The following is a 22,774-nucleotide window of genomic DNA, read 5'->3' on the forward strand; positions in this document are numbered from 1 at the left end:
ACAGTGCTGACTGGGCATCCTTGCTTTGGAGTCCTCCCTTTCGCATTAGCCTACCTGTGCCAAGAGCTGAGAACTGGGGCTGCAGGCAGGAGGCGGGGTGTCCGTCCGGGGCACTGGCCCGTTGGCCCTGTGGCTGAGTGCAATGAGGGGGAGCCCTGAGCACAAGCCGGGCCTGGGCCGATCCCTGCTCCAGTCCATAAATCCTTAACGGGTTTTCTTTCTCTCCCCTCACCCTTTTCTCTCCTTTGCTCTCTTTCTTTCTCTCTCCCTCTTCTCTCCTTTCCCCTCTCTTCCCCCCTCCCTCCCCGCCCCCTTTCCCTTCCTCTCCCATCCCCCTCTGCCCTCCCCCTTGCCCTGCGGGTGAGCCTCTTCCTTCCCCTCCCCCCCTTTTTCCGCCTCCCTCCGTCTCTCTCCATCTCCTCCCTCAGCTCGCCGGGCGACCCTGCTTCTGCCTCCCACATTAATGGCGGCATCTTCGGAGGACGATATAGACCGGCGGCCCATCAGAAGAGTCCGCTCCAAGAGCGACACTCCGTACCTCGCGGAGGCCAGGATCTCCTTCACCCTGGGGGCAGGTGAGGACGAAGCTCTTGCCTTGCTCTCTCCGCCACGCCGCTTCCTTCCCTCCTCCCCGGCTGGCTCGGCCCCCAGCCCCTCCTGTGGTCCCCCTCCCCCTCCCGGCCGTGCCCTCCCCTGCGCCCCACTTCCTACCCAGCCGGGTCCCTGGCGCTCGCTCGCTCGCTCTTTGTGTGCCGAGTAAGGAGGTGTGTGTGTATGTGTGTATTTGTGTGTGTGTGTGTGTGTGTGTTGAGCAGGTGGGGGAGGGTAGTGCGTGGAGCCCTGCCTCCGCTGGGGAGTCGCACGCGGGCTTTCCCCTTCCTTGAAGCGAAGGATGTGTTGTCACTGATAACAATGATCGTAGGCGTAGCCGAGAGCTGGGTCGGGATGCTCCACCTGCTGTGGGCAGAGGGTTTGGCAAGGCTCCGCTGGTGTGGTTTGCTGGTGGGGCTACTACGGGGTGGAACTTGTTGGTGACGTTCAGACTCTGGTGATTTTGCCGGGTTGATACACGCCTGCTGCGGTTTTGGAGTGAGGAGGGGCCGGGCGGGGATCACAGCTGGGAACCGGACCAAGCACTTGGCAAGCAACTGTAGTGATGATAATAATAGGATGGTCTATAGGATGCATATGGGGTGATGATAGGAAGCTGTCACTGGAACTGGTGCCCAAAGTGGCCCAGATGGAATTAAGTGAAAAGGGTAACTGACGTGGAGGAGGGAGGGAAAGAAGGGGGAAGGAGGAGAGAGGAGGACAGAGGAAGGAAGGGAAGGAGAGAGGGCCGGAGAGAGGGAGGAAGGAAAAGGAAGGGAGGAAGGAAGAAAGAAGGAAGAAATGAACCACAGAGAAGACTGAGGGATTCAGGGAGTCAAACTGAGAGCTGTCAGGGTTACCTGAAAGGAAGCACCCAGTGTCCGCTGTCTCCACTGCTGCTGCAGCTCCGGATTCACAGGCAGACCTCACCTCCTGTTACTAGTAGATGGTCACTATCACCCAGAGGAAGTTGTTCGCTACTAACTTCACTGGGCTGCCTTTTCTGAAAGACTGCTAAGTCTCTCCCTCCAAGCTTGTGTCTCTTCCTTTCTAGAATCCCTTGGTATTCTCGCAACTCCAGTGCAAAAAGAGTGAGGGCATTTCCTGAAGATCCTCCTTCAAAATAAGTTTAAAAAGAACATGATATCAATACCTTTTTCTTTAGGAAACTCAGCACTTGAAAATGGAACTGAATCAAACAAAGTGTGTGTGTGTGTGTGTGTGTGTGTGTGTGTGTGTGTGCTGGAACAAAGAGAAACTTCAGATAATGACTATTTTACACATTATTGAGAAGTTTGAACAAAAGAGAAAACTCTGCATAAAGAAACAAGATGTGTTGGCTAAGGAACCATATTTTATGACCGATAGGATGGTAACTGAATGTGCCGAAGTAGCCAAGTTCTTTGGAGTGTAATTTTCCTGTCTCAGTGATTTTGATTTTTTTAACCCTGTGTTTTCTCGTCACCCCTGAAATGTTTGCCTCTGGATTTGGCACTGGAGAAAGAGGACTTTATTGGAGGAGGCTTTGACAGTTTTTGTGGCAGGCTGTAGTAGCCTATGGTCTTCGTTTGGAACTATTAATCCTTCACTTGTATGTTCCAGGTTCAGAATATGATGTGAGGGGTCTTGGAAAGGACTGAGAAGAGTTCCTTTTAGGATTGAGATTGTTTTCTGACCCAGAGAAATTAAGAATTATTCCTTTGCTATCAAACTCTGGTATATTCCCTTGGTGTCTTTGGCTTGGCAGAGAAGGAAGGGGGCTTAAGAGGCAGTTAATAAGGTTGTTTACCTACTACTGGTGCTTTTACAACAAAACAATAAAATAAAGCACTAAAAAAGAGTTTCAAGTTTCTGCTACTGTTGAGTTGGGCTGAACCCTTTTGCCACCAGATTAAAGCCAGTGACTTGCAGTCTTTTATCCTGCGTAAATTGCTCTGGAGGCCAATGAAAAGATTGGACTTTTCAGACGAGACTTGTCTCCCTTCCATCTGGAAATAAACAAGCCAAACGAGCTCCCAGTCCCTTATGAATATGTTCCTTAGAGTAGCCTTAAAAGCACAGTGTCAAGAAAGACAGCAGCAAGAAAGAGGAATGCGGTGGGAGAGGATGTTTCTCAAGGACGGAGGAGGGCAGTTGTTGAGGGTTCTGCTCTGCGACTAGGGGAGCTGTCCTCTCGGTGGTGCTGAAGCCAAGGGCTGGGTGAGAGGCGTGACTGTGAGCCCGACAGCAGAGGGAGGGGTGCTCAGTCCCTCTCTGTGATGGAATCCCAGGGAAAACGCGCACGGTCTGGCCACCGAAAACTTTTCTATCCCTGCCCACCTACGTTTGCCGCCTGTTTACTACGCCTCACGCCCACTGCTCCACTGCTCACATGGGAGGTTTTGCTCTAATTTTGTGCCGGCAGCTCACTCCTGGGGCTTTGTTGATTTTCCAGCTGGCTTCGGGCTGCTTTTCTGACATAGTAAGATCTACTCGCAGATGTGCCTTTCCCTCGCGTTTAAAAGTAATTGTAACCCCCGGTTTAAAAAGCAAACAGCCTTGTTTATCTCCTTGAGCAGCAACTTGCAATTAAACTATTAGCGTCGTTATCAGCATTGCTGAAGAGAGGAGCCTGCATACTCTGGATAAATTACATAATTTGGGCATAGAGAGAATTTTGTTTGTCTCTTAACAACAATTTATAAACGATTAAGCAAGGAAGCGTTCATCTGCCCTTTCTTCCCGCTCCTCTCCTACCCCTAGTCACTTACTCTTTATTCTTTCCGGAGAAATTCTTTATTGGTTTAAACTATTTATGCTTAGCATTCCCTTTCTCACACCCACTCATTTTATATAAGCCCATGTTTAATATTTGAGAGGTTTAGTAATGCTTCAAGGAAATAAATATACACATATTCATTTTACTTGGAAATCATGATATCATGAAATCATCTGGGGACCAACTCCCTTAAAACTAATGGGTACACTTGCCAGATAAAGTGGACTGAGCATTTTGAATATTGATTCAATACTTAAGCATTCCTTCAACTACACCCTGTCCCTGATGGTACTTATTAATATCATTTCAGAAATAACTCCACAGCTTGAGTGAAGCATATAATCCTACAGTCCCAAGTCCGTCAAAGAATAGCAGCAAAATGTGGGTCTTCCATCACTTTATGAAGATGCTAATTTCAAGTTCAGTCTAAATTGAGAGAGTAGAGAACACAATTTTTTTCTGAACCATGACTTCATTTTTCGAAACGAGCCTCTTTTGTAGGCTTTTTACCTTCTATTTAGCATTTAGTATATGCAAACATTGATAGTTGATTGTTTGCTGAAGATAGTATACATGCTAGAGAGAATGAAGCCAACGTATTTGCTGAAAGTTACTCAGACACGTTAGATCTCATTTAAAACACTGGAAGAAGTTTTTTTTTCCTGAGAAATTCAAATGTGTTAAAAGGACATCGTGTAACAGAAGAGTGTGTGCACACTATTCGTAGCAAGTGTTTCTAATTGTGTTCTCACTCCGTAATGAACATCACTGGCATTTAGCTCGTAAGACCTTACCCTGCCTCATGAGGTCGTTCATTCACCGTATTGAAGTGAATGCAATGTAGATTTGCAGCTCATCTAGCAAATATTTCCCCATGGGCTAGTTTATTCTATTTATTTTTACTTTAACAGTATATAGAAGAATATTTGATACATAGAAGGTACTGAAACAGAAAGGTTCTCCATAATTACACACCAAAACGAATGAAAGTGTTGTGATACATAGAAGATTTAAGCACATCTAAAAGTTCTTAAAGGGATGTCAAAAGGAGGAAAGCTAGTCCTAGGATGATATAGGATTGTTTAAAACACAAAACCAATATTTTGCACTGTTGAGAAGAGTAAGTACTTCTCTAATCGTATGTATGTTTAACCTTTGTTGACATCTCAGAATTGCTTTGTACGTATGGAGGAGACTTTAAATTAATAGCGTCGTCAACCCCAGAATACTTATCCTCTTCGGAAGGCTGAGATCTGTCTTTGTCCCTGATGTTAGCCAGAGGTATTTGTTTCTGACTCCCATTGGTCTCCTCCACTCTTTCAGGCCTAGAAGAAAATTGCAGTCAGAAGTGGCTTTCCTCTGACTACTTTTTTTTTTGCGGTACGCAGGCGTCTCACTGTTGTGGCCGCTCCGTGGCATGTGGGATCTTCCCGGACCGGGGCACGAACCCGTGTCCCGTGCATCGGCAGGCGGACTCTCAACCACCGCGCCACCAGGGAAGCCCCCTCTCTGGCTACTTTTAAGAATGGCTGGGTCAGTCATATTAAGTTTTAAACTGAGATCCCTTTTCTACCTCTCTTGAGGAGGAAGACCTTTATCCCTTAGCTAAATTATAAAAGTTCTGATATTGAGAAGTGACATCTCAGAATGCGCTATTGTCATTTAGCAATGGGGACTGTCTCTAGAAGAAATTGTGAATATTGTCATGCTGAACCAATCTGAAGGTCTTGGTAAACATTCTCCTTCACTCTTTCGCTGAGGAATGCCTATGCATGTATCCCTCACAATATTTTTGTTACTGATTTCAAATTGAAGGCAGAGCATGTGGGTCTGGCTTTTATATGGTGGACCCCAAATCTCCTTTAAAGTATTGCTTCTAGCTTTCAGTAGCCAGAATCCAAGTAGCTGACCATGTAGCTGACCAGGAGCCTCTATTGTGGGGCTCTCTGAAGGTTTGTCCTCCTTCTGTGTCACTGGAAAAGTTAGCTAACCCAATAATCTCACTATGTCATGCATTAAGGTGGTACTAATGAAGACCACTCCAGATAACATAAATAATATACACGAGGTACAGAAAAGTGAGTAATTAACACCAAGAGAAAACAGGAAACCCTTTGTCGTGAATGTTTAACTTGTCTGCTTACGATGTCATCGTTTCAACAACAATTCATACATTTATGAGATAACTAAAACATGAAATCTGAGTTGCATGGTTCAATTTTCTTAGGATCTTTTGATCTGGGCGCTGTTAAAAAAGTTTTTTTAACATCTAAGTATTGTATTTACTATTATCACTAAATGCTAAGTTTCTTGTTTGGTTTGTCTGTATATGCCCATATATTCTAATTTCATGGAAGACGATGGAGGTGTGTCTTATATAAAAAATAAGATACAGGAGTCAGAAGAACTGATTCTAATCTCTTCCTCTAAGACCGTAGGCAAGTCATTTAACCTTTGTGGGTTTGATTCACTCAGCTCTAGATTTTTAAATCTCGAAAGTCCCATCCAATCTAAAAAAATTGTGTGAATAATTGGCCCTTCTAACTCTGGCTGTGCTAATGGATACATACTATGCCACTGATTTTATGTATAGTCTAATTTATGGTATAAAACATATAGACTAGCATAATTACAATAAGAATTAAAATATTTGATCAAAGAAAAGTTATAAAAATAAGTTTGATTAAAAGAATAATTAATATATATTATAGTAATTTAAAATAAATTATTAATAATGAATAAGAATTGCCAGAAGGCACATTTATATGTACCATATTAATCAAAATGTTTTAAATTTGAATATTCAGGGATTAGAGTCTTGAACGCAGTTGATGCTCCGTAAGTGTTTGTTGTGTGGTTGAATATGGTATTAGAGAAAGCTTAGCAATAAATGGAAAGTCAGGAAACTAAATATTAATCCAGTTCCCAATTGGCATTTTAAGTCTCGTAGCCTGTTCTTTCATAATTAAAATGAAATGAGTATACCTATAAGATCTATAGTTTCCCCTTATCCTTTTAAATTACCAGGGAAGGGAAATATGTGTGCAGACTAGCTAAATGGCAAGATTCAATCACGCTGCAATGTACCCTTTTGGAATTCACAAATAGAAGAATCCTAACTTCTAGGCACTGTCTGCGAAACTTGACCATGAACTACCAAGAACTTTGTGTCCTTTTTCTTGACAGGCATACAAGCTGACAGGAGCAAACAAACTGTTGGTCGGAATAAGTGCAGATTAATAGATTTACATACATACATTTGAATACTGACCAAAACTATTTTGAAGTTCCTTACGGAGTTATTCTTCGATATATGCAACTTCAATTCGTCATAATTTATTGCGCAAGTAAAATAATTAAAATTCAAGTGGGAAGAGACGATAACTTGTAGAGCTATTTTTCTCTTTGATTAATAAAGTGACATAGGGAACATACATTATAGCCAGTGTTACGTATAAACTGAAGAGGGCCTGAAGGGACAAATAATAGATATAAGTTTTTCCTCATTGTATGATACAAGAAAAACTCTAGAATTTTCATATTTTGTTTCATGTCCCCTCCATCCACTTTAGTAGGTGATAAAGTGGATATGATTTCCGGGGTGTGGGGGGGAAATGTGGGCCATGTTGACATTTTAATTGCTTTAATTTATAAGTCTTTTATATAATGAAGGATAGTTAAAATAAAAGGCAAAATCGATTTTGTGGCCCTTTTGAATGATGATGGATTCAGTTGCATGACTTTCACACAGGTTATCAAAGGACAAGAGGAATAATCTCATGATAGTAGTTATTTAATATTTATGAAGGCAAGTATTGTGTAAAAGCCTGTAGATTTCCTATTGATCTTTTCACATTTGTATACCTTATACTAACAATTCAGTAGCAGAATCTTTGAACATTAAATACCTGGGCTGTAATTGCAGACATGAGGATTCAATATACAGTCAACCCTTTGTATCCATGGTTCTGAATCTACGGATTCAACCAACTGCGGGTTGAGAGCACATTATTTCTGGATGTTTATCAATCAAAGGGCAACAAGTTGGTTTAATACTCCATCATGGTTTATTCAAAAATATAGAAAAAGCCTTGCTATGTTTGAATTTATCCCTTATTCCATCTGGGCCTGTTTTGGAGATGAGGGGAGGATGGAGGAAGGTGAGAAGAAATAATAATATAGAATATTCATTCATTCAACAAATATTAATTTAGAAGTTGAGACAACTTTTTAGACCCTTGGGATACATTCGTGATGAAAACAAAAACATCTTACCCTCATGAATTTTAACTTCTAAAAGTGGGTTATGGACAGTAGACAATACCATAGTTAAGTAAGTTGTATAGTATTTCATAGGTTAAGTGTTAAGGCAAAAATAAAGCAAACTAAGAGTATAAGGCATATGGGGACAAAGAAAGGGACGGATTGCAGGATAGGCAACACTGAGAAGAGGGAATCTGAACAAAGTTCTCCACAGTAGAGGAGGGAATGAGCACTGTCAATATGGGGCGGAAGAGAAGGTGGAGAGAACGGAGGGGAAGCAAGTGTAAAGGCCCTAAATCAGGAGCGTTCCCGGTGTGTTTAGGACCTGGCAAGGAGCCCAGCTTGGTTGGAGAGGAGTGAATCAAGTGGTAGGAGGGAACGGGGACTAGTAACAGAGGATCCGGTGGGCCATTGCCCACTCATGGTGAAATGTGGTACAAGGCAGGGATTTGAGCACAAGAGAACATGATGTGAAATAGATTTTAAAAGGATCACTTGGGCTGCTGTGTTAAGGACAGACGATAGTGGGGCAAGGAGGAAGCAGGGCAGCTGGTTTGGAAGCTATTACAGTAATCCAGAAAGATGGTGCTGGCTCAGCAGCAGGGTACAGCGGAAGCAGTGAGCAGTGGTCAGATTCTATAGGTATTTGAAGGTAGAGCGAACAGGCTTTTATGGTGGATTGAATGTGGGTTGTGAGAGCAGGAGAGGAGCAAGGAGTACCTCAAGGTTCAGCCTGAGCAACTGAAAGGATAGAAAGGGCCATTTAGGGGCGTGGGGTGTGGTCAGGAGTGCAAATACAGACATAGCAAGTGTGAGATGTCTACTATACATCCAAGTGGAGGTATCCAACAAGCAGTTATACAGGTCTAAGGTTAAACTGAAGTCTGGCCCAGAAATAAATATTTGAGTTGTCAGCATACATAGAGGGAGCCCTTACAGAGGGCTTCATCAACATTTCCTCACTTATTTTTCGTAATGACCCTATGAGATTGGCATTATTATTACTCTCCTTATTTCATCCATGTGAAAACTAAGCCACAAAGAGGTTAAATAACTTAAGCTAATAAGGGGAGTAAGAGGAAGAATTAGAATTCAGATCCTGTTTTATATGACTTCAAAATCTGTATTTTTAATGGGGATGATTTATTATAAGAGAGCAAGCTTACGTTATCAGCTTTGCTTTGAGGTTACATTTGAAGCTGAACATGTCTAAGGGAAAGAAAGAGATGGAACTAGGGGTGCATCCTAGCTCAGTATTTTATAAAATGTTTGGCTAGGATTCACTGTAAGAAGTGCATTTTAGATCACCTCACATACATATTGAGAATTGGAATAAAATGTTTCTCAAAATACCCTTATAAGTCACAAATGTACTCTGATGTTTTCTATATTATCCTATCCCATCCCTTCCCACTCTGCTTTATTCTAACGTATTTTAGTTATAAGAATGCTAGTTTTAACTCATCTAAATGATTTTATAACCCCCAGTTTAAAAAACATTACTTGATAGTTTTCTTGGAGTGATTTCTGAACTCGGAAAAAGCTTTTGCAAGGAAATCCTTCTTTAGGACTTCCACTATCCCCGTAAGAGTGTGGTCAATTCATTCTCTTACCTGGATGTGAATCAAGGTAAAAGAGAAAAACCCTAAGGTCTGGGCCAACTTAGCTACCGAACACAGTAGACACAGAGCCCAGGTTCACAATACATTTAGAGGTCCACAAAAGTGTTTTAATTTTTTAAAGTCAGAAGAAAAAATAAATATAATCCAGCCTGTTTTACATATGTCTTTATACCAACACATAATATTTTGTAATACTTATAAAGTATAGTTTAAAAATGTTTTGTGGTAAAAGACAAATGTGCATAGGACCCACAAAAGTCATAATGAATCTCTACAAAGGGTGGAAAGAGAAGCAGTGAGAAAAAAATTGTTTTTCAACGTAGGATAGTGTCTATAAGAATATACTCTGGAGCTAGACTTTTTTGGGTTCAACTCCCTACTTTATCACTTACTAGCTGTGTGGCCTTGGGCAAGGCATTTAACCCCACCCTGCCTCAGTTTTCTCACCTGTAAAATGGGACAAATAATGGAGACCACCTTAGAGGTTTGTTAAACTTGGAGCTGGGGAGGGATAAATTGGGAGATTGGGATTGACATATACACACTACTATACATAAATAGATAACTAGTAAGAACCTGCTGTATAGCACATGGAACTCTACTAAATACTCTGTAATGACCTATAGGGAATAGAATCTAAAAAAGCGTGGATATATGTATATGTATAACTGATTCACTTTGCTGTACGGCAGAAACTAACACAACATTGTAAATCAACTATACTCCAATAAAAATTAATTTAAAAAATGTGGAAAAACTTAGAATAATTCCTGCCACATAGTGAGTATTCACTACACAAAGTGCAGAATGAACTCCATTATTCCTTTATGTTTCTGTGTTCTGCCTCACCTTTATTCTATTCTTCTAACATACTACCAAAAAAAAAATTGCCTCTCTAGGTACCACATCTTACAAGACCAAATGAGCTGCAGATTCAGAAAGTCTCATATAAGGAGAAAATTTTCTTTACTAAATTTCACCCCTATTCAATCCTTCTTGCTTACACTACAGAATGAATAGAACCTGCCCAAAATGAGAAAGTCACCCTTAAATTCTGAAAGTTAAGGAAATTTACATTAAAGATAGTCTGTTGTCCAACTAGAGTTAAATGGATCATCTTTGAAATGTCTTTCACAAATGGCCACATGGAAATGGCCACCTGAGGAAAAACCTACTGGACTTCCCAACAATCCTCTAAACTTGGAGGAGGTGGTGTGAGGGGAGAAGGAAAAAAGAAGAGCAAACGAAGAAATACAGGGAGAGAAGAGGAGGGAGACAGAAAAACAAAACTTCTCAGTTTGAGAAAGGCATCCATATAGGTCAGGAGAGCACATCAAAAATCATAGAATCTTGGCTTTTGAGCGTGAAGGGGAATATCTTCTCTTCCTTGAGTAATCAACACAAGGGTTCTGTGCTGTGGTTGGAGATATGCTTGTTCCCAAATCTGAGTCTGCTGCTTATGAGCTGAATCGTCTCTGAATCCTTGAACCCTGGGAGATGGGGTAACACTCTCTGTCTAATCCCCACTGTTACTTTGAGGACCAAATGTGAAAATGCTTTGCCAATAGCTAAGTGCCCTAAAAAGGCAAGAAACAGATGTAGTCTGGGTGAATGGGACAGCTTAAATGCCTAGCTCTGACACAGATAAAGCACAAGAATAAAAATGTGAAAAATAGACTAATTCTACTTAAAATAATGCCTCTGCCATGGCCAAAAATTTAATATAGCCTAACAGTCCAGAAAGACTGAATCCAGCATCTACCGATTTATAAATGTAGGCTCTGTTCATGCCTCCACTGTCAATCTCATTATTGTATGAAATGCAGTCACTCTAGGATACTATTATCCATCCATAAGAAACAAAGGGCTTGAATTTTTACAAGTGTTGGTGAATTGCAGAAGTTTTTCACTTCTTAGTGTAGTCCCATGCTCACTTCAACTTTCCACTTGATAGTAGTTCTCGAGAAGGTACCTGTCGTATTCAAGCTATAAGTAACTGTACTGCACAGTAGAACTGCCAGCCAGTGCCGTGTGGGGTATTAGGTCACCTTGGCCTTCTGCAGACTCTCAGACAAATGGCTCTTCTTTCACAATCTCCTCTCCCCTTTTCTTCACCCTCTCCCTCTTCCCCCAACTGAATGTCCTGCTTATTTGTTTTGACCTTAAAAAATACAACCAGCGGTTTCAAGGCAAAACCTTCATTCCTAAGAGAGAGAGAGGGGGTTAAATGTCCTCAGTGTTCTCCGTGGAAGTCTAGGTCTGTTCCTTACCTCCCCCTCCAACCACAGAATTATAGTTTGCACAGCTGTGGGACCAGCTGCTCTGTATTCACTCCAGACCTCGCACCAGGCGGCCTTCCAGCAACATCCTTGCTATATCTGGTCATGACGCTGGCAGTCATCAGCTAAGAGGCAACTATTTCAGTAAGAAAAGTGACTTCTACCAGCAGTTTTGGCATCGGGCTCAGAGCTGCCCTACATGCAAGGAAACTTCTCAGTTCTAGAAACAATTTCCCCATGTTCAGTTTGTTCAATAGAAATAGAACAGGCGGAAACAAAATTAGGAGTGACAAAGTTTTTATTTTTATTCTTTTTTGTCTTTGACTTTTACCGTTTGGAGGCTCCTTCTAATCTATGGATTTCATTCATATAAAAGCAGAATTTTTCAGCCGATATCTGGGTCTGGAGCTATGATGGGTAATGCAGACCACACCAAATTTTGGTTAGCCATAGATTCCCCTTTATGCATAATTTATGATGCCCCATGACTTTCATGAGTGTATTTTACTGCATTTTGACATGTAAAGGTATTTAGCTAATAGACTTTAAGCAAATTGAACGCTTGATACATTATTACAGTTTTGTGAAACTTCACAGTGAATAAATCTTTCTTCAGGTTGTGCAGTGCCTGAGGTAGTTTTCTTTTATCCATTCACGTAAGTAGTTCATTCTCATTATTCAGGAATAAATCATTAGTGTGGTTTCTGACCTTTTAGCCAAAGATGGCCCTTATAACCCCATGTACCACTCAATTCTCACCGCAAAAATCCTCCCCATTTTATGAAGCAAACAGATAACATGGGCAATGGTCACTGTAAATAATGTTTGGTTTGCTTGTTTAATTGATTTGAAAATTTGTCTTTGTTTATCAAAGTTTATTCATATGTTTGCACCTGTAGTTCAGATCATATCCTTTCAGGGATCTTAAGAACACACGTATTTCTCAAAATAGAAGATATGCTTATTTTTCTTGTCTACCAGGTCTGAGTCAAACCGTGTCACCACTTGTCTCAGAGGATGGCAACCACATAGACGGAAGTGGGTGTTAAGTCTCAGACCAACTAGAACCATCCATAAAAATAATACCAGGTGAACCCAAAGTAAGCTCAGATCAGCCTTAAAGTCACTTCATTGGCCTCTCGGTTACAGCTCATATAATATGATCTGTATGAAAGATTTCTGCTGTAACGTTACCTCATAAAGAAATACATCATCTACAGACTCCTTTTATAAACCCAATTACAGGAACAATTCAGCAGAGTTATAGCTACTAGGATCTGCATTCCATCTCCTCCTTGATTCCACTTATTAAAGACACTGAACTGGAAATATTGTAGAGGAAAGAAACAATGACTGAATTTAGCCAACACAGAAAAGGCTGGTATAATCACTCAATCAGGCATAACTTTAGTTCTCTCTTATTGCCATGTCATCAGCTTCATTTATAATAGGTGATTTGTCTAAAGAAAAACTATAAGCAGGCCCTTTGTACACAAATATGAATATATTTTCAATATCTCACTGACTTATTTGCAAAAAATTGTACTTGATTAATTCAAAAGTATTAGTTGGGTATTTCATTTCAATTCGACCATCATAGTACTTTGATAACTAAGATCTTTGGTGGCAAGTGGCAGAGAGCAAAATAAGAATAACAATTAATAAACCATATCATTAATTAAAAATTGATAAAAAGATATTGTTGGGGAAAAAAGTCCAATTGTGAAAGATGTGATTCCTTTTAACTTCATACCAAGGCTTAGACCAGCAGGGACTCATATTCAGTTTGTTATCTCAAACAGAGCTGAAATGGTGATACTGGTTTTGGGAAGAAATCACATGTTATAATAAAGCCTAGAAAGGGATCAAGTAGAGAAGCAGATGTCATGTTCAAGTGAAATCTTTCCTGCAGCACGACTCATCATTCAGAACTGGGGAAAAATGAGAAGCATGTTACGGCTACTCGTACATTGAATCCAATATTTGGTGCATTCGCTGCAACTGGACAGAAACACTCAACACTGGTGTATATTAAAGCTGGTGTAAATCTCTTTCCAGTTGCTGCTTCTCAGTGGACTTTGTCCTCTGTCAATCTCTAGAAAGCTCGACTACGGTCGAGTAACCACAATGAATCCTGAGGGCATGCTAGTGTCTTTTTAAGATTATAACTCCTTTCATCTCTCTCATGCTTGCTCTTTAGTGACCTAAGGAAAAACAATTGTATTATTTATGTGAGTTCATGAAAATATAGATTTTTTTCCTGTAAGGCCTCAGTTTCCATAAATCTGTTGCTGGAGTTCATTATTTTCTTCCCCTAAGTGGGAAAACAGTTTCAGGCCTTAGGTCCACATAATTTCTCCCATTACATTCCTATCTCTGCCTAGTGTTAGAATAAAATGCCTCACTGTCATGAAGGTCTAGAGGCCGTACAGTTAGGAGCAGATAAAGAAAGTACAGTGGCAAGTAAAAGAGAGCTCTGGTTTTCCCAGGGGTGAACTGCCTAGAGTGCCTACAGATTTGTAATATATCATCATACATAGAAGGAGAAAAATGTCTAGTGAGTATTGGTCCCCGTGGGAACCTAAGGTCAGGTAAGATGTAACAACGCTTCTGACAGCTCTTGAAACATTGCGGGTAGAGGAATAACCATGGACTTGTGTCAGACAGACCTAGGTATGAATTCTGACTCTGTTGGGCAAGTTTAGGGCAAGTTTATTATATTTATGAACTTCAGCTTGCTTACCTATAAAATGAGAATACTAATTTCTCAGAATTGCTGTGAGAATTACACGAAAGGGGGATATAAAGCAAAGTACCTGGCATAGTAGGTGCTCAATAAACACTATTCAAACATTTCAAGCCAGAAACATGCTCAGTTTAGTTTATTAACATAAAATCTTGATGTTGTATCACAGTGATAAATATTTTATTAGATTACCAAAGACCCCTTCTCAAACCTGGACAAAATTTTAGAAAAAGAAAGGATGACTTGTTATAGTTTATTGTGACTTATTTCATTAAATAACAAAAAAACAAACATTCATCAAAGGCTCAACATGGATTTAATGTTTCATCAGCAACTAAATCCGGGACTTTCCTGGTGGTGCAGTGGTTAAGAATCCGCCTGCCAAAGCAGGGGACGTGGGTTCGAGCCCTGGTCCGGGAAGATCCCACATGCCGCGGAGCGACTGAGCCTGTGCGCCACAACTACTGAGCCTGCGCTCTAGAGCCTGTGAGCCACAACTACTTAAGCCCACGCTCTTAGAGCCCATGCTCTGCAACAAGAGAAGCCCCTGCTCACCGCAACCAGAGAAAGCCCGCGTGCAGTAACGAAGACCCAACGCAGTCAAAAATAAATAAGTAAATTTATTAAAAAAGGAAAAAAACCCTAAATCCATCAGTAGGAACATTAACATCCACTGGACTCCAAGCTTTCTGAGGGAAGGAACTGTGTCGCCTGATTTGCTCCTGAATCTTTGGTGCCTAGCATTGGCCGTGGCCCATAAGAGGTGCTCAAAAAGTACTTGTCATGAAGAAATGCATCAGGGTAATGGCCACTTTGCTATCAGTCAGTCATCTTTATACCAAACTAGTTGGATTTCTTCTACATATTTTTTAAAAGGACATTATTTTTTTCATTTTTTGTTGAGACATAATTGACATATAACATCATGTAAGTTTAAGGTGTACAAGGTGTTGATAAAAGGACTTTATTTTTTTAAGAGCAGTTTTAGGTTCCCAGAAAAATTGAAAGGAAGGTACAGAGATTTCCCCTATGGCCCCTGCGTCGACACATACAGACACCCCATCACCTACATCCCCCACCAGGGTGGTGCATTTGTTACAACTGGTGAACCTACTTGGATGCGTCCTGTTCACCCAAAGTCCATAGTTGACCTCAGGGTTCACTCTTGGTGTTGCACTTTCTATGGATTCGGTCAAATGTATAATGATAACTGTCCACCATTATCGTATCATATAGAGTATTTTCACTGCCCTAAAAATTCTTTGTGATCAGCTTATTCATCTCTCTCCCTCCCCCCGAAACCCCTGGCAACCACTGATCTCTTTACTGCCCTCAGAGGTTTGCTGTTTCCAGAATGACATATAATTGGAATAATAGTGTGTAGCCTTTCCAGAATGGCTCCTTTCACTTCCATGCATTTAACGTTCCCCTATGGCTCTTCATGGCTTGATAGCTCATTTGCTTTTAGTGCTGAGGAGCGTTCCACTGTCTGTAGGTACCACAGTTTATCTATCCATCCACCTGCTGAAGGACATCTTGGTGGCTTCCACGTTTTGGCAACTATGAATAAAGCTGCTATAAACATCTGTGTGCAGGTTTTTGTGTGGACATATTTTTCAACTCCTCTGGGCAAACACCAAGGGGTGCGATTGCTGGATCATATGGTGAAAGTATGTTTAGTTTTATAAGAAACTTCCAAACTGTCCTCAAAAGTGGCTGTACCATTTTGCATTCCCATCCGCAATGAATGAAGTTTCTTTTCCTTTTTTAGGAACATCTATACACATCTTCAAATATCGTATCCTTATTTCCTTCTCACAATTTCTGGAAGCAGAAGCAGAGGGAGGAGACAAACTTACCCCCAGAGCTGCCTCCAAACCAGTCAGGCCTCTCAGACTTGCTGTATCCAACTCTTCAGCCCCTCCTCCTCTGGGGAAAGGTCCAGAGGCCTGATGTTCTCTATAGTTTTTGTCTGGCTTCTGAAAAATGTGGGAAAAAGGGTTATGTTGATTGTTACTCCCGCTCCATTGTCATTGCAGTAGTACTTGTGATGATACCACTAACTTTCTCATCAATATTCAGTTCATGGTCCCCTCTCAAGTAATCCCCTAGACAGGAAGAAAGGTTTAAAGTGCAGTTCTTGCGAAGGAAATGAGCTGTTTCTTCTCCCATGCATCAGAAATAGGAATGCCTTTGATTTTGCCAATTTTGAAAATGCGGAAGTAGAAATGAAGCGGGCACAGCCAGTCTTAATGTGTTTCTCCTCTCTGACCCAGCATTTTATTTTCTTTTTGAGCCATACTATAGGAACTGACATCATTGTGACAAGATCATAGGATCCTCCCTTTTTACATATTTCTGAAAACTATACCTAAATTTTATAAAATAAACCTTACTAAAATAGGAATAACATGTTCTGTGTTGGAGGTCATCCTTCATCTCCAAGTTCTTAGAGAATAAACTTGGACTCAACAGAATTTTTTTTTTTAATTTTGGAGTCAGATTCAGGCTGCCTTTAAATTCAGAGCAGGGAAATTATTGAAATATTTAACGAATTGAGCTTAAAGGAAGTTTAGAGGTTATCTGTTCCAATTAACATATCTTGCAGGTAAGGAAATTACATCCCAGAGAACTCTGTGGTCCCCAAGAAGAGAAAGAAAAGACAGTGAAAGTGAAATTCCCCAGAATCTAGACATTTAAAAATAACTTAGTCCCAGGGGTGAGCTGAAGCCAGCTCATATAAGGTCATGAGAGCCAACTAGGCACATGTCTTCCCAAGTCCACATTCAGTGACATCATATCAGTAGTTTGAAATCAGCCTTGGAGGGAGTATTTACAGCCATGGAAATCAGCAAGCACTACTACAAATCAGAACTTTCTTTAGAGAGCTGGTTGTTAAACATTTACCAGCACACCACTGCTCAACTCACAGAACTGAGCCTAATATTTGACAGGCATAATTTAAGCACCATCTGAGTATAATACATAAGTGGTTTAGGCATGGTTTATTAGATGCTGAGAATATCAAAGGAAAAGTAGCAGACGGGTTTTGCTTGATCAATTTAATTTGACAACTTTAACATTCAAGTGTTTATTTACTTCAGTGGCTCTAGGAACATGCTGATAGGTCAAATTACTATATTATTGCTTTACTGTTATTTAAATATGGAATAATCAATATGGCTATGGTGACGGCTATAAGCATGTCTATTGAAAATATGCTTTCATCTTTAAACTAGACATAAATACGTATGATACAATTTAACAGTTTTTCATAGAAAATATTTTATCTTGTTACCCTGTCATTTGGCCACTTATGAAGAGGAAAGTGGATTTTTTTTTGCAGTTCATTTCATAAGATCACGTGGTCAGCATTCCAACATTTTATGCAGCATTTCCGTATTTCCCAGCTAATGTAATACATTAACTCGGTTTGGAATCCAGTTTCAATCAAACTAATGATGAATCAGTTATAATGTCCCCATACCAGCCTTACCAACTGGAAAGGTGCATCTTGAAGCAGGAGTCAACAGCTATTTAGAATTCTCCTAGCCTTTCTGTCCTTAGCACAATTACTAGATGTATCAGATTTTTTTTTTTTAAATCATCACACGTAGGCTTTCCAAAGAGACACTTCTAAAAATAGATTTCGGTTTCTGCAGGTCACATGTATTTTTCAAGCAGTGGAGGGAAAGCTTTTTTGTTGTCTTCTGAATACTTGTTAATGGATCGTAAATGCAGCTATAGATGAAATGAGCGTCCCAGAGGAACACCTGTCTTGCGGTAGGGAATTTGAACCACCCCCTTTACACCCTTCTTTCTTTTTAAAATGTGACTCAGGGACAATCATAAAGAGGTACGCGTGCATACACTAAGAAACCAGACTAGAACCTTGCAATTTATGCATCAGGGTGGTATATGGTATTAAATGAGAATGTTTGCGCTCTTGGTGAATTTTAAAGCTCTCTGGGTCATTTCCAAGCATTCTGACATCTAGAAGAAAACGTGTAAAGGGATTCAGAAGGAGAGGTCATTAATTAGGAAAATGGCCAAAGGATGGAGAATTCCAGGAAAAAAGACAAACTTAAAAGGTGTTAATAAATCCTGTTTGAATTACTTTAACATATTCTAGCCGAATACATAAATCAAGCAGAAAACGTTAGTGTCACGTGGACTAAAATGATCTCATAATGGGCTTGGCATCTTACTTTGATATAAAGAGGGAGACCTGGTGGATTGGAACTATAGATACGTCAACTGGGACCTGTAATTACCTGATTTTGACAAGTTTGATGTGACTTGGTACAACAGTGTTTCTATAGGGACAGTTGCTTTGAATGCTGTCAAACCCCTTTTAGGGAACAGATCCTGGGAAGAATGATTATCACCATCAAACCCTGTCAGGCAAAAGAACCTGAGAAGAGATTGAATTTTTCCTTGGTTAAGGTCTTGGTAGGATGAATTCATATGGATGGCCAGAGAATTTCTTTTCACCTTTTGAAAAAATTTCTTTTCTCTTTGAGAAAGCAGTGAGTTCCAATCTTGGTCTTGGTTGGCGTCTGTGGGTTAGACCATGGGCTGTGGAGTGGGACCCCCTGGGTGTGCATCCCATTCCGGCCCTCACCAAGTATGGGACCTTGAGTTAGCTGCTGAACCCCTCTACGCCTTCCTTCCTTTTCAATACATCAGGGATAATAATAATAGTACCTATTTTACAGTTGTGAGGATTAGATAAGGCAACAGGTGTAAAGTTCTTAAAGAGTTTCTGATACACAGTAAACACTTGGCAGGTGTTTACTAGTATTATTAGTAGGAACTGCTGGCCCAGGATGCTAATCAGCTTTAGAGCCTCAGCACCTGCTGGGGGCGGAGCACAGACAGACTTGGGGCGGGCGCAGGGAGCTGGCTCAGCTGTGGGATCCCTCTGTGAGTCGCTGCTTTTGCATGGCTCCCAGTTCTGCACGGATCTGCTCAGAGGAAAACCTCTTTAACCCCCTAGTTTGAGTGTTGGCCGAGGCAAGCTGTCCCAGGCCATTCAGGCTGTGACTAAGCAGGTTCAAGATTACAGCCTCTTTTAGGTAATTTGGGTAATTTGTGGGGCTACGTAGTTAACTCAGTAGGCAGGTCAAAGATGTGATATACCAGTGTTTAGTCACTTCTGACTGCTTGAGATGATTATGCAGTTTGAAATGCCACGAGACGTGGGAAGCAGGGTATGAGTCGGTGAAGACTTAATCCTTTTGCCCTTTCATTTGGAAAGCCTCCTCCTTGGTGTGTCCTCCCACTGTGCAGACTCTTAAACTTGGTTTCACAATTATCCCGGAGGGGTGATAGTGGAGCCAGTGTTCTAGGTGTCTATAGAGCTATCTTACATCCTACCTCTGTTTAGCATCCCCAACACCCAGACCCTGGGCTAGGCACTTGGAACAAAAAGATAGGTAGGCAGACACCTAGTTCTTAGGAGCTTGAGTCTGCTTGGGTAGAGGAAGAGTAAACAGATGGTTCCAATGGAAAGGGACGGTGTCATAGTCTGGGCACAGACAAAGCATCACTGGACATAGGCAATGAAGAGACCAGCCCTGCCAGGGAGAGTTGGGAAATCCTCATTGAGGAGAACACTTGAGCTGATCCTCAGAGGATGAGTAGGATTTTTCTCATGGATGAAACCAGGTGTGGAGGCACGTTGGGGCGGGGGGGAAGAGTTTCAAGAATTGAAGAGCATTCTAATCAGAGGAAACAGTCTGCACAAAATACATTTGGCCTTTAGGTTTCACACGTATTCCTTAAAATATGCACATATGATCTGCAGTGCGTTGAACTGGATATCTCTGCCATTATGGAGCACAGACGAGAGAGAAGATGGCTATGGAAGGAGACTGTGACATAACGTAAGTGCTCCAACTGTCAGCAGGAAATAGGGATATCAGCCGGCAGAGCACTTGGGATCCAGTGGAAACTCACAGTGAAGGTGGTACTTGAGTAGGGCTTATGGAATGAGTGGTGTCCCCCAGGAAGGCAGAGGAAAGAATGTGTGTGAAGGTAAGAAGGCAGTTCGTGTGCACACACCACAGACAGAAAGAAGATGGGTGGGACCGGAGCACATTGCGTGAGTTTGAAATTGTAGAGGGGAGACTGGGTAGGATCAGAGGATGCAGGGCTCCCTGTGATATCAACAGCAATGAGGACGATGCATTGGCCAAGGCCGGAGCTGGAGGCAGGGAGAGACTTAGTTCACCTTTAGGGTTTGGCAAAACGCGATAGAGGCCTGAGCTGGGGCAGTAATAGCAGGGATGGAAAATCGATTTACAATCCAGATATCTTAAAATGTGGACTAGCCACGACCTAGTAACCAACTGATTATGGAACTATAGGAAGGGGAATGGAGGCCCTCTAAGTTTCCCCCTTGACCTACTAAGTTCTATTCACCAGTTCAGGGGACAGAGGCTGGGGCAGATACTCATGGGACAGGTTAAGGGGCTTATACATACGCAGGTGTGTTTTAGGGTGTCTGTGTGGCATCCTGGTGGAGGATGCCTCAAGAAGTGAGCACATGGGTCAGGAACTAGGGAGAAGTGTTCATATTTACTAAATTCATACATGGGTAAGATTTCCCAGGTCACAGATTTTTGTTCAGTGGCTCATCAATGATTGTATTATGCCAAAGTATGGATACCCTCAACATCGTATTAGTTTTAGGTGTACAACATAATGATTCGACACATGAACATGTGGTGAAATGAACAGCACCATAGGTTTAGTCCGTCACCATTCTTTTCTGTATTTGCCATGACCTAGCAGAACATTAGGAAGCCTTATGCTAGGGAAACCGTGGTGAGAGACAGAAGAGAATTGGCAACACCCCGCACAAGGAACATCCATTTTAAAGAGGTTCAGAGAGAAGAGGAGGCAGCGCTAGCATCTGAGGAGGACAGAAAGACAGAGGGGAATCAAGAGGAAGCCAGGGGCTTCCCTGGTGGCGCAGTGGTTGAGCGTCCGCCTACTGATGTAGCAGACACGGGTTCGTGTCCCAGTCCAGGAAGATCCCACATCTTCCGCGGAGTGGCTGGGCCCGTGAGCCATGGCCGCTGAGCCTGCGCGTCCGGAGCCTGTGCTCCGCAATGGAAGAGGCCACAACAGTGAGAGGCCCGCGTACTGCAAAAAAAAAAAAACAACAACAGAGGAAGCCAGGGGAGAAAGGGGTTTTCTAGCAAAATGCAATGGCCAGCAGGTTCACATGCAGCAGAGACCCAGGGAGGGCTGACTGTGGTCCTTTCCTTTGGTGCCTTTATCAAAGGTTGTTTATCAAGTGATAGAAGCCCGGTTGCTGTGCACGGAAGAGTGAACAGGGGTTAGAACCTGGAGTTACTAAACATTGATTCGTGGTTCAAAGGTGTTGGCTAAGAAAGAAAAGTGAGAGCAAGTACCCTAGCTAGCGAGAGTGGGACAAACGTCAAAGAGGTCTGGTTCTGTTTTTCAGTTATGCACAGAGCTGTAGCTAATCTGATTTCCCTGGTGAGGTTACAAGCTCCCCGAAGAAGCAGCCGCGTTGCCCACAGTGCTGGGCATGGTCCAGACGCTAATTCAGGATATGCAGATTTACGTGCTGATTTTTGTCACAGAATTATTCAAACAACATTAATTATGTGTGCATCAATTTAAATGTAATTTCTGAATACATTTACAAATATATGTATAGAAACATTTCATAAGGCGAGAAAGCAGGTTTTGGGAAGTTAACTAACAATAATGAAGCTATCAAAAGTATTGTGGTTCAACAGATAATTATGTTCTTTCTCTTCTTTTATCTGGACTTACTTGAAGGTGTAACAAGATATTTTGTGCCCACTTTTCTCTACACACTGGCCTTTCTCCTACATTCATCTGTTAAGTAACATTTTCTCTACCATAGTGCTTGGACCATATGTTCCCCTTCTGTAGTGTTTTGACTTATTTTTGGTGGGGTAAATGGTACTTGGGTGTGGGTTTCATCATTCTCAGATACCAAGTAACTATACTAATTAGTCTTAAGCACGAAATCAACTCTTCCTGGGCAACAATTTGTTGATCAAAAATAACACCCTATCTTCACTCTTAAATTGAAAGCTATATATTGGTTTATATTGGGTAAAGCATGCCCCCCAAAACATGTTTAAAGTTTCTGTTTGTACTAGGATGTGTCATTTAAGCTCAGGAAAGTGTTAGAACTGATTACAGATCATAGTAAATGGACTCTATTTTCAAGTCCCATTTTTAATTTAAGCTTGTACCAAATCTAGTAGGATTTCCAGACATTCATACAAAGATACAATATGGACGTGAGAAGAAAGAGACCTTTAAGTAAGAAAAGATGCCCTTTAAAATAATAAAAAGAACTTTAAAATGCGGTGAACTGATTGAACACATAGCAGAAGCCTCTCATTAGTAGAAGTTTGAAAGTACATAGTTATTAGTGTGTGGTGGTTTCTGTTTGCATTTTCCTGAAATGAAATTGGTGGTAGATATTAAATAAAAAGAC

At 41.4% G+C, this 22,774-nt stretch overlaps 1 protein-coding gene across 10 annotated transcripts in view; it reads left to right on the forward strand.

Annotated features, from left to right (window-relative positions):
- PHACTR1 (phosphatase and actin regulator 1) overlaps window positions 1-22,774 on the forward strand; it is a 540,649-nt gene that overhangs the window by 38,002 nt on the left and 479,873 nt on the right. For all 10 annotated transcript variants that reach the window (XM_067752006.1, XM_067752007.1, XM_067752013.1 and 7 more), the window contains one exon: window positions 429-575. In XM_067752006.1, the coding sequence (XP_067608107.1) occupies window positions 429-575 (147 nt within the window). The remainder of the gene's footprint in view (window positions 1-428; window positions 576-22,774) is intronic.

Source organism: Pseudorca crassidens, chromosome 10 (genome assembly GCF_039906515.1).
Source record: "Pseudorca crassidens isolate mPseCra1 chromosome 10, mPseCra1.hap1, whole genome shotgun sequence".
In the NCBI taxonomy this organism is placed as follows: domain Eukaryota; kingdom Metazoa; phylum Chordata; class Mammalia; order Artiodactyla; family Delphinidae; genus Pseudorca; species Pseudorca crassidens.